Here is a 16,146-nt window from a genome sequence, read left to right as displayed (position 1 = left end):
GCTCCATTGCACAGAATATATGAAAGCATAGCCATGAAAAAGAAATGAATTTGTGCCCTGTCAAAGTTACAAGTGGAAAATGTGCACAGCGGATTAACCATTCAAAACTTATATATATGAGCTTTCTCCTATTTTCCTCCCATTTTTTTTAGTAGACGAATGATTTCAAGTAGTTGGTTCACAGCAGGCTGTAAAATCAGCATGGAACAAACTTTTGCTAATGTTATGCTGAGGTTTTTTTAAAAAAAGTTTTCCCCACTGCTTTGTACTTCATAAACAAGCAAACCTGGAGTTCCTGCATAGTTTTGTTGGCATACAGTTTTCATGATAGTTTATAATGACCCACTGCCCATTGTTTTCCCAACAGCACAGCCCGTTCTTTGCTGAGCAGCTAACAGCGTTTCAGGTATGGCTAACGATGGGAGTAGAAAACCGCAATCCACCAGAACAGCTTCCCATTGTGCTGCAGGTGAGTTGGCAAGCAATAAGACTGCTAGCTTCACTGAGGCTGCTGCAGCAGCAGCATGTGGACAACCAGCCAGCTGCAAATTTGCTCAGTATGTGTGTATTTGCGTGCATGCCTTTCCCTGACTGCTTTGCTCTCTGCCAGATGGTGTTTGGGTAAATAAATTATGTGGACTGCGTTGGAGACTAATTGGAGCTGATTGTTTGCTGGGCCTTTGCTGAAAAAGACACATTGCACACAAGCATAGTCCCACTACCCCACCCCCTAAGTGCTCCCCAGGTGAGCATAAATTGAGGTTGCAGGCCATTAGTCAGTGCTACGGAATTTAACTCCTTCACCTGTTTTCTTTTGGTGCATCAGCAAGGCACTTGCACAAAACAGCTAGTCATGTCACCCTCTCTTCCCCACCCACAATTTACTGGCTACTAGTGACCAGTGCTTTTTTTCTGGGGGGACACATACCCCTAAACGTTTTGTGAATCTAACGGGGGAAGAAACTAATTTTTTTTTAGCTTATTCTCTAGAACAGTGAATCGTCAGTGTGTGAAGCAGTGTGGAATGTGTGCGGGTAATGCATGTTCTTTGTACTTTTGTCCATTTACTGTATTTATTTTCCTCCCTTTGAACTATAAAATGGTGATTTTCTTGAGTCAAAATGAGAGTACCCCTAAACATTTTTTAAGAAAAGAAGCACTGCTAGTGACAATAGGGACTTATCTTTCCAACAGGCTTTTGGGAACTGACTTCTTTTAATGAAAGGGCTGGTGCCATGCTGTTTTTATTGTAATTATTTGCATGGTTTTAGCAGATAGAATTAAAACTATTATATATATATATATATATATATATATATATATATATATATATATATATGTTTAAATGTTTTTAATGGTTCTTATTTTTATCTTTAAATTGCCTTGAGTCCTGTCAGGGGGAAAGGAGGAATAATAATAATAATGATGATGATGATGATGATGGTCTGTCTGTTGTGAGAAATGTGCATTGTCTTGCATTAAATGGATGACTCTTGTAAGCTATAGAATTTTAGAAGAAGAGTGAGGGGACTGACTGACAAATCCCTAGATTCCATATCAAATGCATAAATGACTGTCTAGTCCAGAGTTGGGGACCAAATGTCAATTGGCAAGTGTGTGAAAAAATAGCTGTTTTCTGCTCAGCTTGCCCTATATTGTGGTGCTGGTGTTGGTTTGTCTTCCTCTTTCTCTCTCTCTCTCTTTCATTTCATTGCTGTTTTTAGTCAAGAAGGAGAGTTGTACAAAATAAGTAAATGTTATAGGTAATTATCATGTAAAAGAAATAACTGCTTAACCAAAATTTAGAAGTCGTTGAATTCTGACATTAAAAATGCCCCAGCAAGTGTTACCCTTTGCATTTAATATCTGCAAAATGGCATAGCCAGAGATTAATTCACATTTGCTCACTTTCCTGTGCTGAAAAAATAGCACCCTTCCATTATTATTAGAAGACAGTGTGAGGGAAGGAGGTGGTGTTGCTCCTGAAGCCTGTAATTTAATAACAGTCTTGAGCTGGAATTTTGCAGATATAAGTGACTTAGTTTCTCGGGGTAAAAAGCAAAATGTAAGATCATCCAAGCCTATTGAGACAATAAAGCAAAAAATAGATGTTCCAGCATTTTGGTGGAATATATAATCTAGTAGTTACTCAGTTCTGCCTTGAGCCCTAACTGCAATGCACAAGTTTCCTGGGAGGCACAGAATAAAAAACAACAAATATATATCACCATTGTACTATCCCATACCTTTGAGAACTATACATTGATGCTTGAGAACTGTTCAGTTTTCTAATAATCTGCACAGGCAATGCTGACTGCAACCAAAGAGTGAAACGTTATTTCCTTCAGTTATTTGAGGACACTTGGTCATATTTTGTTTTCATTTACTTGAAGTTAGCCAGTCATAGACTCTTCCTGCTTAGAGGAATGGGACTATCCAAGGGCGTCCATTTTCCTCTCTTATAATAGGAAAGGACTCTCATTCCCACTTAGATCCACAATCTTGCATCATGGCTGGCAGTATCATCAATCTTTGTGAATCTGACTCTTCATTTTGTAGAGCCTCTGAAGCCTGGGAGATCATTCTTGGAAAGGGGTGATAGATGGGCAGTTTATCTCTGACAAAGCCGTGGAGACAGGGAGATTTCTTATCCAGCATCAAATCTGTTGAGAGACTTGACATTAGAGGGATGCTACGATCATTAATTTTGCAACAATATTAAGATACCCACTTGCTTCCTATTGCTTTTTAGGGAGAAGTGACTAAGCCGGTGGAAAAGTCAGCACAGAGGGGAGGATTCATTAGGGCCACCAAGTTTACATTGTTTCATTAGACTTGAATCATGATGCAATTTAATTAAATTTGGCAAAGCATGTAGATGTTTTAGCCTCATGAATGTGCCCACTTGCATAGTGCATCTGAACTTAAGTAACTGATCTAGAAGAGAGAGACTTCACTCCCACATTTCTCTCGCTTCTTACTCTTTTGCATTATATTTTCCTTGAAATGGTTGTAATATTCACAGGAGGACAATTCTTTTGTAAATGGCCTTTTATTGACTTTTTAATAATGCAGTTCCTATAGAATTTCTGATCTGTTGGGAAAGGGATTACCCATGTAGAGAAGGGCGGGAGGGAGAGACAGCAATTTCATAGTGTAAGGAAGTTGCCCACTTTGGTACTGTATATGCTTCAACCGTTGATGGTTAAATCTTGATGAGGCATTTGCTTTCCGAACTGTATCCAGTGCAGCTCAGTAGGATTAGTAGTTGCCTTGTGGATGCAATGCCTAATTGCAGATGCAGAGGAAGGTTTTGTTTTATCTACTGCTGCCTTTTAATAATGGCATCGGCTGCTGTTTGACCTGTGCTATCCTGCAATTTTAATTTAAAACCACCTTGAATGTATCCATTCCTGCTTTGGGTAGGAAGTCTGATATTTGCATGTACATGGAATTTATTTTTTAAAAAAAGAAATCTCGGATCCCCTGCCTTTTCTGTATATTTGCCTCTCTGGTTTTGCAAGCAGTGTTTTTCTTTTCTTATCAGACAGGGATCAGAGTTTGCTAGGTCTCAATTGAAAAGTTCACTGTTGTTTAGTATCAAACAAAGAATAGTTTTGTTTTCCATATATCTGCAATATTAAGAATCAGAATATTAAAACATAATATTTTAAATACAAGTTTTTGTGCCCATTTCCAGCAATGAGTATATGCAGCTTGTGAGGGAGTATTGCTTTTATTATTAATTGTATTGTCTGCTTTATGGTAGCCAACCATGTCTTGACAAGGGCTGAATGTATCTTGATGGTGAAAATCATTGCCCTACGCCCAATGTAACCACCCAGTTCAACTATTTACGGTACTTTCAGCTTTGTTACTCTTGCTGTTTGACCCATTTTTTACTCATGTGCTCCTAGAAGGCTAAAAACACAAGAGACTAAGGTGGCTTTCTTATACGACGCCTTGCAAGTTTAAAAAAAAATTTTTTTTTAGAGCTTACTAGTGTGCTAGTATGTATGCTCTTTTCAAAGGCACACCTTAGATTTTCTGTATGTTAGAAATTGTCAAATAAGATCTTATCAAAATTACTGAACAACTTTTCCAATACATGTAAAATATATTGAGTGTAGAGCTTTCCTCCTGCTGAATTATCTCCCTCATCTCCAAACTACCTAGTTATACTTGCTGTCTTTGCTTATTATTCTCCAAACTGGTTTTTACACGTTCTGCTGAACAAAAAGTGTTAATACAAAAATTTCCAGTGCCCTTTGCATGGCCAAGTTGTGTTTGTCTAGCTTCATTCCTCCTTTTCATTATCTCCAGGATTATAATTTCCTTTTTGTATCTATTGCTGAAGCTATTGTTCATGTTCTGTTTATCTCCTGCTGGACTACGATAATCTCCCCTTTGCAAGTCTTTCCTAATGCCTTATCCAGTCCTAGTCAGTTCAGAACACTATCTAGAAGTCTGGAGCCAGATGCTATTCACATGAGAGTTCTTTAAGAAATCAAATGTAAAATTGCTTAAAAGCCAGTGTTCTTACCATTGGAAGGGAAGATGCTGAATGTAACACTCCTTTTTAAAATGTCTTGGGTATATCCAACTAACCTCTGTCTCAGGTAAATTGGGAAAAAGTTTTATAAAAGGCAGAGTTATTTAACCTATAGGATAAGTCCTGCTGAGAGCTAAGTACTGGTTTGCAAGGGGAAATCTTGTTTTTCAACACATATAGAGAGGGACAATCCAGAATATATTTGTGTTCTTGGATTTTCCAAAAGCTTGACAAAGTCTCTCACCAAAAGCTTCTAAAGGTTATGGGATAAGAGACCAGCTTCTCTTATAGACTTGTTAAAAAATAGGAGGCAAAGAGCTACAACAGATTGACTATTTTCACAGTGGAGGAAAGTAAACAGTACAGGTCACTTAATTGCAAGTGAGATGTGTAGTGTGGTAGCCAGTTTGCAGATAACATCAATTTATTTTGGACAGTGAAATGTTAAGAAAATTAAAAATAACCCAACAGGAGTTAAACTGGGTGACTGAAATGAGTGGATAAAATTTGGGGTTAAGTTGAGATTTGGCCCCTGTCATGATTCCCTCTCACGTCTCTTGATTCAGATCAGCACTTGAGGATGAGGACTAGGATATGGGAGGGAGGAATGGAACTATGCAGCACTACTTGATGAACACCCTCCCTGCCCTAGATACTCCTTGACTTGTTGAGGCAGGAGACCCCACCCTCTCCTGCCCCACTGTCCCCCAGAACCAGGAGGGGATTGAAAAGGGATGAGTAGAGGAAGTTGCAGTCTCTCAGTGTGTGCATGCATCCTGTGGGAGGAAGGTACATGAACTGGGGAAGGGGGAGGAGTCTCCTGTTGCTGCAACTGCTCCATAGAGCACAGACCGAGAATAGCTGCATAGTTGCTAGATTGGTGTGCATAGCTATCCAGAGCTGCAGAAGCGACTGTGTTATCTTTGACAATAAAGAGTTAACTGTCTGCCATTTGCATTCCTGTGACTGGGAAGCACCCTTGACAGATCAGCTCTTTTATGCTACAGCAACAATCTCTATGTAGGGGCTATGTGAGTAAGGTCGGGGAAAGGGTACCCACAATAGCTGTAGTTTTCAGAAGATTGCAGTCTACACCTACAGATTTTATCATTCAAAGGTATTGATATTGATGATCCACTAAGACAATGAAGGGTAAATGTTGATAATATTTCTGTGCATCTGACAAGCACTTCAAATAGGTAAACTCCCCCCAAAAAGTCATTTGACTATTATTGTGGTATACCCATTTCTTAGAATTTTGTGTTACGGTTTAGCATCTGTTATACGGGTGCTAAGTTCCTAGTAAACATCTCAAAGTGATTTAAACATCAGCAGTAAAAAACATATAAACCAATTTCATATGTAAAAACAATTAAAGCAATTTTATATCTCCGCTTAAAAGACTTGTTGAAATTCCATTGCAGCCTAATGTCCTAAAACGCAGACAACCAGTAAGGATTGTTGACTATAAATCCAGTCATTTTTAGCCAAAGCCATGCAGCATACTATTGAAATATATTGGTAAATGATTACTTTATTCTTTAATGCCATGTTAATATGTAATCTTTTATTTGGGAGCCTTCATACTTTAGAGGTCTGTAGATCTACCAGCTCATTAACATAGCTGGATGTGGTTTTAATGAGTCTGTATTAAATTACTAATGTGCAACCTCCTCCTGCTCCTTTTCTCTCCACTCTGACCTCTTAGCATCTATTTGCCAAGGAAAACAAAGACTGATTACTGCTTCCAATTCCTTTTGAGTAGCTTCTTGCTGTTCATTATATATTGGACTGCAGATGCAATTTTCAGTTTAATCTCTCTGGTCTCTCCTCCCCAGCTTCTCTCTCTCACACACACACATCACCACAGATTCAACCTTTTCCTTAGCTTCATCTAGAAAGTCATCCCCTGCAAAAATGGCAAAGTGCTGCCCTAGCAGGAGCAAAGAACTGGAGAAGCAGGCAGCAACTGGCAACACTTGTCCTGCCCGATGCACACAGTTAAAAAAAAACTCACAATGTAGATTAACTGTTCTGTAGCTTACATGGCCATGATCCTAAGGTTTTGAGGCTCCAGCACACTGCAGTAGCACAAGAGCACAAATATAGTCTGCTGAGTGCACTCCCTGCCTGCCCTTATGAATTCCTCTGGAATGTCCATCAGACACCTGCTCCGCCTAATCATGGCTGTAGGGCTGTAGGGAGGAAGTTGACCAACAAATGGGGTAGGCGCCTGCTGATTAGGTAGCTGCCCATTTGCAAACCACAGTGCCATTGCTTTCCCACCTCTGGGAGCCAGCCTCTTACACTTTGAATGAGAGACTAAAGGGGAGACAGAGCACCTTAGCTGCCTGGCCTTGTTGTTGTAGCATGTATTTTATTTTATTTTTAAAAGCTATTTCTAGTTTACCTTCTGAGATGGGTTGTGTTGCAACAGCAGATGTGAGAGGTGGTTTCAAAAGAATTGTTTGGGGCTTGGGAGCTCAGACCCTCAAGTATTTCGTTTGTGACCTTAAGCAAGACACTTCTCTTCTTCTAGTCCTGTACTTGCTTACAACACTGACTGGACAAAAGCCTGTGGAAGACTTTTAGCAATGCATGATAACACAGCATAGCCTTCTTTTTGGGTTCTCGACATATGGTATTCAGATACAGAAAGAAGGCAGTGCCTTTGATGTTCTCTTAGACTTTATGTTAAGTTTCCATATCTGCAATGGGTAAGAGTTTTCTGGAAAGCTTAATTCCTTGATCATATAATGCAAATCATGTGTGACCTTACATGTATTCTGTGGTATACTTTGGTATTTTTTCTTAGTTATCTGCTCTGCAAGTGGATCATTTTGTTTCTGATCATGGCACAGTTGTAGTCCACGTTGTGTACAGTAATTATATTTTTCTGAAACTGAGATGTTGGTGCTTGAATATAACCTTTCCCTGATCTTGCATACGCTCCAGAATTTCAAAATTTCAGGTGCTTTACAGTACAATCTGTTTTTTCCTCCCTCTTTCCCTTTTTCTGCAGGTGCTGTTAAGTCAAGTGCATCGGTTGCGAGCTCTTGATTTACTGGGACGATTTTTGGACCTAGGTCCCTGGGCTGTTAGCCTGGTAGGTACCTATTATGGCCATCTTTTTGGAAAATGAAAGATGCTGGCTATATAATGAACATGTATGAGTGAAGAATTCATCCTTGCAGGTTATAAAAAAATAATGTCTCACAAATTTGAAGAACTGGACACTAGTTTTCAGGAGTTGGATGACCCTGAGGTCAACATAAATTAGGCTTCCAGAGCTTCGGGTGGCTATAGAACTGATGAGAATTCCTTTATTTGTAGTACACATTAGCTGAAGATGGCAATCCCATCCTTGTTTGGCCTCTCCAATTTCATCTGAGGCTACGGATAGTGATAATAAGAGAGGCAATGTGAATGTTTATACAGTTTTTCATGGACATGTTGGATTTATTGAACAAGCTGCCTGAGTAAAATGAAAATAAACTAGATTCTTCCCCAGCTGTTGTAAATTTTATCCATACTTCAAACATGGCCTACCTGGACCTTAAATGAGAAAAAAAATTGGGTCAAAAACATTTGAGGATTTGAACTATGTATGGCTTGTGCACAAGCCATTGGTGGAATAACTATGTACAAGTAAAAGTAAAAACTTAAATTAAAATGAGAGAAAGCAAAGAAATGGAGCACTGTATCCATTAGAAATAACGTTGTTTGGATTGATTAGATTTTTTTTTGCAAGCTGCCTCCTAGTAGAAGCAAGAAGAGTCAAATGAGAGATGTGGAGAGCAATGCATTGTAAGCACGTTGTGCACTGAGCGAAATGTGGTTTTAAATTAAGTCTCAGTTTTGGCAATCCAGATGAGATTGAAAAAAGCAGCTGATATCCTTGAATAAAACTGACCTGAAACAAATACGCTGAGATTATGTCTTTAGCATGATCATTGTGATTCATTGTCAGGCGTTTGCCATGCTATTAAAGTTTGTGCTGGGTTCACCTACTCCACACTTCCTAAGTTTATTTTTGGTTCTCAAATTCTCTTCCTCTAGGCTCTGTCTGTTGGCATTTTCCCTTATGTGCTAAAGCTTCTCCAGAGTTCTGCTCGAGAGCTAAGACCTCTTCTGGTCTTCATCTGGGCCAAAATCCTTGCAGTGGACAGTGTGAGTAACCATGAAATGTTAATTTAGTGATGATGCAGAATATGTTAAAAGGGCTGTCTTGATTCGTTGCAGAGCCAACACGTGAGATAACTTGTTCATGCTTAGGAATGTCATTAGTATGAGAGACTTGCCCAAAGGGAATTAATGTGGAACCATGAGCAAGTTGGACTTAGGAGTGCATGCAATCTGCAGGCCACTGACGAGGGACCTGGCCAGCTCCTGCAATTTGTGGAATACTCTTCCCAGGAAGGCTTACCTGGCACCTTTAGACTCCAGGAGAAAAAGTGTCTCTTCAACCAGGCAGTCAGCTGATTAACATTCTATGGCTTATTAAATGTGGGAGGTGGGTTATTGGGGGGGTGTTGATAATACCCCACCCATCTGGTTGGGTTTCCCCAGCCACTCTGGGCAGCTTACAGCATATACAAAAACATAATAAAAGATGAAACATTAAAGACCTCCCAATACAGGGCTGTCTTCATTTAGCTCTCCCGGTCAGTCTGTCTGTCTGACCATCTACGTTGAAGCCAGTTGGGATTTACTGGAACTTACTGGTAGATCCTGCTAGTAAAAGCTCAATGGTCATTTTGTGTGTTGACTCGGTACGTCTACGTCTGTCTCACTTCCTAGTCTCATTTTTAATTCACCTAAAGGTATATCAGCTTGCATTGTGCATAAAGGTAATTGCAGACAGAAATGATTAACCAATATAAGTATTACAACGTCAAAACTAGATATTTTTTACAAGCCTGACATTTACAGTATTTATGTTGACTTAACTATTTTGATTGCCTTTGCTGATTAATGCTTTAAGCACAAGCAGGAGGAAAGAGCCATGATCACGCACTGGCATCCTTTCCTGCTGATCCAGAGTTATGTTTAGTGTTATTAAATATATTTTGGATAATGTTTTAAGAGGATTTTGGACTGCAAAGAAAATGAAAAGTAATCTTCAAGCTGTTCTGGGGAAGAAAAAGCTCTTTTTTGATACATGTTTTTGTTTGGCTGGAGATACAAGCCTCCATGTATAATTCAGAATAAGAATATATTCACCGAATCTGGCACACGGCACCGTGGAGGCCAATATGCCAATGAAATTGTTGTCAGGGAGTACAGAACACATTCCCGTCTTTAAAAGATAAGGCCGGATGTAGCCTTCCAGCTTAGACTGAAGTACATGCTTTAGAGTGCCAGAGATGTAAATCCTTTAGAGTTTAGACCTCATTTATGCATTATGCTTTCTATGATCCAGCATTCTGCAGCAATTCTGGGATTTTGAGACAGGAAGCCCTTTCCATGTTTTGTTCACTCCAATGGATATAATATCTTAGGCAGGGAAACATTTGTACTTTTTCCTCCTTTATCATTTGTGAAACATCATCTCATGTTCACACACCCCCAATTAACCATAAGTATTATAGCAAAAGTAGGGGGGATGTCCATCACAAAAGGATTCCCTGTCAACCTGTGATCCCTAAAGGTGACAATGCCCAACCATTTCTTTCTCCGATCCCTTAGTGGGGAATTTAACATAAAAATGAAGGCATAGAAGCATTTGTGTTTGCAGTGTATATCCAAAATCCATTACATATTAGATTTCCATGACTGTCCGTCTAAGTGTGACAAAGAATGAAATGCAGTGTGTTAAAAGTAGAGGAGGGGGCTGGGAGGGGCATAGGACACGGTCTGTTGCCTAACAGCCCAGTAGCAGTTATCCCTTAAGGTTTAGGCTCTTATGGGTATGTTTCTTGCATGGCCATGGCATTCCAGAGCTAGTCATTTTGCAAGATTTATGTCAGGTAACAATGTCTGCAGGGGAATGTCCTTTGAATGTAAGTGAAAGCATTATCCCAGCTGCTGTAGGCAATCATGAGAAGCTGTTGTTTTGGTGTGTTGACTGAAAGATAGATGTAGTGATTAATTGTTCAGCTGCAGTGAATCACATCTGTGCGACAGAAGAAAAAGAAGGTAGAAAGTGGAGTAAAGCTAAAAGTGTATTTCTGTGCAATGTAGTGGCTAAGCTATGAAGTACCCTATTTGAACTGTGCCTCGGCCGTGAACTTGCTAGGTGACCTTAGGCAAATCACTGTCTCTCAACCTCAGTCCCACCTTCTGCAATATGGAAGACAGCAATGCTGACTTTCCTTATGGGCTTGTTGTATGGAGCACAGCTAGATTACATGTGAAAGCATTTGGAACAGTTGAAATGTTTTTAAAATATCAGTGAGGTTTTAGTAGTAGTGGGTTGCTAGATAGAACTACCAGGTTAACATAATACTTTTCAGATTGTACAGCATATACTTAATTTCACATGGTTGTACCTCAGGGCCCAGCTAATGTTTTTGGGAATACCTGGATAGCTCAGTTGGTTAGAGCATGGTGCTGATAACACCAAGGTTGCAGGTTCGATCCCCATATGGGACAGCTGCATTTTCCTGCAGGGGCCTGGATTAGATCAGCCTCAGGGTCTCTTCCAACTCTACCATTCTATGATTCTTTGATTCTGATCCTGCAGAATTTCTAAAGCTAAGTGATCGAGATTGGAGTCCTATATGAGAACAGGATTTAATAAAAATCATGTTTAAAACAGACTTTGAGTTCAAATGTTTCCCTGGTTCTGATTCAGTTAGAGTTCTGTTGTTTTTCATGTTCTCTCCAGTGCATATGCTATGGGGCAGCTTTATGGTCTGGAGCACTAATCCCTGGATTATGGCTTGGTTGCACATTGTATGTATACTGTTGGACCATTGAAGACTCAGTGTAGTCTACTTACTCATTCTTCCAACTAGCTTTTCTCTTACATTCTTCTGGACCGAAAAATCTTATGCACTTCATGGTTTTGTCTGCAGGATGAACAAAGAACTAAAAGATCAGAGAGAGGATGCAACAAGTATGCACTAGAACGCATGAGTGTATGTTATATTGGAAAGCTTGGTTTTGGACTGTGTCTAGTTAGTGCCTTTCCTTTTTTAAAAAAGATTATTTTACTTTTTGACTGTGCAGAATGAGCGAAGTGGCAAAGCCAGCAGGAGTTGTATCTTTTTAAAAACTCTCTAAGGGCACTTTGTGTGGACATCTTTTGTTTCTATATCCACTCTAGTGTTTGAATACTTATGGCCTAACCCTGTGGTTTGGTGCTGCCGTATTCATAGTATTCATGTTTAGTTTAGTTTAGTTTAGTTTAGTTTAGTGTTTTGTTTTGTTTTGTTTTGTTTTGTTTTGTTTTGTTTTGTTTTACAACTAGCCATATTGGATAATGTCCATCTAGACACACACATAGCAGGCAACAGAAGCAGAAAGCCTACCAACCCTCTTGAGCAAATATGGGCACAACTATTGTTGACATTGGGGGGGGGACATTTGGGGGTAGTGTATTGACACAGTGTTGTAATATGATTCTTCAACCATATGGGAACATAGGAAGCTGTTGTATACTGAGTCAGACCAGTGATCCATCTTGTTTAGTACTGTCTACACTGATTGGCAGTGGCTCTTCAGGTTTCAGGCAGAAGTCATTCCCAGCCCTATCTTGAGATGCTGGGGATTGAACCTGGGACCTCAGCTGTTCCATCACAGAGCTACGGCCCTTTCCCTAGGACAGGCATATGCAGACTCGGCCCTCCAGATGTTTTGGGACTACAACTCCCATCATCCCTAGCTAACAGGACCGGTGGTCATGGATGATGGGAGTTGTAGTCCCGAAACATCTGGAGGGCCGAGTTTGCCTTTGCCTGCCCTAGGATGTTGGGGATTAAAGTAAGATGTCCAGAAGGAAAGAAGCCTATGCTTTTGGGCTCCATCTCTATGTATACTATTCAGCCAGTGCAAACCCAGTGAATGACTGTTGAAGCAGTGGTTTTAGGAGTGCACATAATCTCCAGACCATTGAAGAGGGACCTACAGTTTGTAGAGGGAGGCTTGCGTGGGGCCTTTGTTACATACGTATTTTTAGGCTCCAGGTGAAAAAGTTTCTCTTCAACCAAGCATTTGGCTGATTAACATTCTATGGCTTTTTAAATGTGTTGGTGGGAGGTGGGTTATTGGTTTTGTTTGGTTTTTTTTTTATTGTGTATTTTGTATTCTCATTTTGTGTTTTTCTGTTGGGAGCCTCCCTGGGATCTTTGGATAAAGGGCTGTGTACAAACCTAATAAATATTAATAAAATAATAATAATTTGTATTGTGGGGACTTTTGCTAGGCCAATTTTTACTTGGAATATTAATGAGCTCGGGGGGGGGGATCTTGAATGAAATTTCCCTTGACCATCCTATGGGAGTAATCATGTGATGTGCCAATCATTAAGTCATTGTAAAGGTATGTTAGATCAAGGAATGAACATGTATTAACATCAGGTTTAGATTTGGTGGATAATACATTTTTAAATTACCAATAGTGTTCATTCATAACTTTCCTACATAATCAGAATGTTTGGGCAGCTGAAATCAAACCACTGGATCGTCCAGCTCTCCTGTTTTTGTTTTAAGAATTCTTTCTTAAGGCCATAGATAGACAAATATAAACAATATACTTTGCTAGCCTGAAGGCACTAGAATTAAGGAGTTGTAACTTAGAACTGTGATCACCTCATTAATGATAGTATAATTGACCATCACCATCCAACTCCTGACAGTACATAAGTTAACTAGTGTTAATTTAAACTCCATGTAATAATGGTGCCAGTGGGATGCTTATTGTAGAGATAGAAATAACCACATTAGTAAAAGAGCAACTGCTCAGTATTTTACTGCATTAATGTCAATGCCCATTTAAATAAGTATACTGAGGTTTTCAAAAGGGAAGATGGTGACTTTTTAACCTGTGTAATAATGTACTACTGAAAAATCCCACTAGTAGAATTTTAGGGAAGAGTGAGATCTTGTGACCAAACAAAATGTTCCCAACACCCCTTTATTTTAGATTGTGCCCTTCAATGATGAATCTAGCATCTTATACTTGAGCTTAAGTGGGTATGCACCCCCTCAGATTTGTGTTTCAGCATCACAAGGTTCATATTTTTTCTTCCCTGCTGAGGAAGAAAATATGCAGCTGATAATGAAAGCCCATTGTTACCTGCCCTCTTCTGCATGCAGAGAGGACTTTAATTGCTCACAGATGTTGGCAGTTCATACCACCTTCATAGCAAGCTTGCCACCATTCTGTTTTTACTGATATGTCACGATTCCTTGAAGGAGGGAGATGCCATTGATGCTGATGTACGTTCAGTATCTCTCTCTCCCCCCCCCCCCAGGTATCATATTGAGAGTACAGATTAATGCTCAATGTTATCACCAGAGTCTTCCACTGCAGGGTCTGTTTTCCTCAGGTAGGCAGAATACTGTTGGAATCTGGTGGAAGTAGTAACCAGTTTCTGGACAAATAAGTGGCCACTTACCTAATTGGCATCAGTATTAAAGAGAGCCCAAAATAACCATCCATTGGAAGCAGCAAGCCCCACCCCCGCCCCCAGCAAGAGTTAAGCCTGCTTATACATACAGCTTGGCTTCAGTCATTTTCTCCTACTTTGCAGCTGTCTGCAACAAGCAGCTTTAGTTACCTGAACAGTGTAGTTATTCTCTTGAATCTTTGTCTCTCCCACCTGCTTTGTTTGACCCCCACCCTTCTTGCATTTTCAGTCAGGAATAAAGAATGGTTACTATTTACCCACCTGGTGTTTAGCATCTTGCAGAACTCACTGGAGAGAGTTCAAAGCAAAGTCAGCTTCCTTCCTTTCTCTTCTCTCTACCTATTGTCACTTTAGTCTTTCATATAAATGTATGTATGTATGTGTGCGTGTGTTCATTCATCCTCTTTTTCTGGCCTTAATATGTCATCCCCAATGCTTAAACTGGCATGCAAGTGCACAATGTTTCAAGAAGCACTTGCTAATGAGCCTTATTAGCACTAAAAGCCAGCCTGCTTGATTCTCATCTAATTGGCATCCAATATGAAACGTGGGGAAATCTCACTTTCAAAGGGAATTATTCTCTTATCAGGAGAGTTGGGCTATGTCATTTCCTTATTATCAGACACAGCAAAATGCTGTGAAACATTCATTTATACGGGAAATGAATAAAAGGGGTTGGATCAGGGACGCCATCTGTGGGCGGGGGGGAGCTTAATCTGTTTCCCACCATGCCAACACCAGTCATTAAAAATCAAACCTTCTCCTAGCAACATTGGGCCATCCTAACTTATGTTTCTTGGTCACAGTATAAAAGGATTTTAGGTCCATCCCTGTGTATTAGGCCAAAACACATGCTATCAGGTTTAGTTCAGTCTCTAGAAGATTGTATGCTGCTTCTGTGTCCTTGATCCTGAAGTTCCTCTCCATATTTTGTCATTTCTTTCCTGTATGCCTTTCTCCTCCTGGAGTTTATCCAAGACACAACCCTGCCATGATTTGACATTTGTGTTTTTGCAGCCATTGTTTCAACTTCACTCTGTAAATTAGCATTTTGTTGACGTTGGCTCGGCCTGCTTTTGAGCTGATTTTCGTCTGGCAATAGGTCCAAGCTTAACAGTTTCATCTCATAGCTACAACACCATGCTTCTCAACCTAGTGGCCTTTAGGGGACCAAACATGAGTTTGAAGACTTTTTATTAGTGACTTGTGCCCTTTTCTTATTTCCTCCACATTTTTCTACACAGTAGAACATTTGGAATAATTAGCATTGAGGAACATGCTGTAGAAAGGTTACGTTTGGATTGGTCATCTCACTTGATATTTCACAAAGGGTCTGTGAACAGAAATCTGGAATCCTGCGGTTTAGGAAGAATGCTCACTGCTCAGACCATTGTGGGTTTGATATGACATAAACAACTAAATTCTACAGCCTCGTTGTGAGCATACTAAGTAGAGTACTTTATGGTTGTCAAAATATAGGCAAGTTTTTTGTCTAATAAGTTAAATCATGGTTCATTGGGCACAAGCTGTGTTCACTGTTGGCTGTAATTGTCATTGGCTCACCCAAGCTGAGTTAGGTACTTCTTCCTCCTTGCAGAAAGCCCATTAGAATGGAACACTCTAAATAAATGTTAAAGGCCAGTACGTAAGGGCAGAGCAAATGCACTCTACTCTTAGAGCAGGGAAGACAACATGATGCCCTCAAGATGCTTCTAGGCTACAAGTCCCAGCAGCTGCAGCCAGCAGGGCCAGTGGTCAGGGATGATGGGAGCTGTAGTATCAATATCTGGAGGGCATTGTGTTGGCTATCCCTGTCTTAGAGTTTTAATCAACACTGTTGTCATATTGCTGCAACAGTAATGGCCAGAAAACTGCTGGAAGCCAAATTCTACCATTCATGGCACAATTGCTTTCATGCAGTAAACTGAATCCCTGTGCCTGTCCTTGGGGCTTAGACCAGAACATCTGCAAGATCTGTGTTACGGTGAGAGGCGTATGCAGAGGGGAGCAACATCTGTGT

At 40.1% G+C, this 16,146-nt stretch overlaps 1 protein-coding gene across 2 annotated transcripts in view; it reads left to right on the top strand.

The window, feature by feature from the left end:
- The window catches only part of RPTOR (regulatory associated protein of MTOR complex 1), a 327,700-nt gene that overhangs the window by 223,389 nt on the left and 88,165 nt on the right, over positions 1-16,146 (top strand). For both annotated transcript variants that reach the window (XM_082212377.1, XM_082212376.1), the window contains exons 11-13: positions 368-469; positions 7,575-7,658; positions 8,612-8,722. In XM_082212377.1, the coding sequence (XP_082068503.1) occupies positions 368-469; positions 7,575-7,658; positions 8,612-8,722 (297 nt within the window). The remainder of the gene's footprint in view (positions 1-367; positions 470-7,574; positions 7,659-8,611; positions 8,723-16,146) is intronic.

This window comes from Podarcis vaucheri, assembly GCF_965113315.1.
Source record: "Podarcis vaucheri genome assembly, chromosome: 2".
NCBI classification, from domain to species: Eukaryota; Metazoa; Chordata; class Lepidosauria; order Squamata; family Lacertidae; genus Podarcis; species Podarcis vaucheri.
The sequence above is the reverse complement of the archived record's forward strand: the minus strand, read 5'-3'. Positions and strand labels throughout refer to the sequence as shown.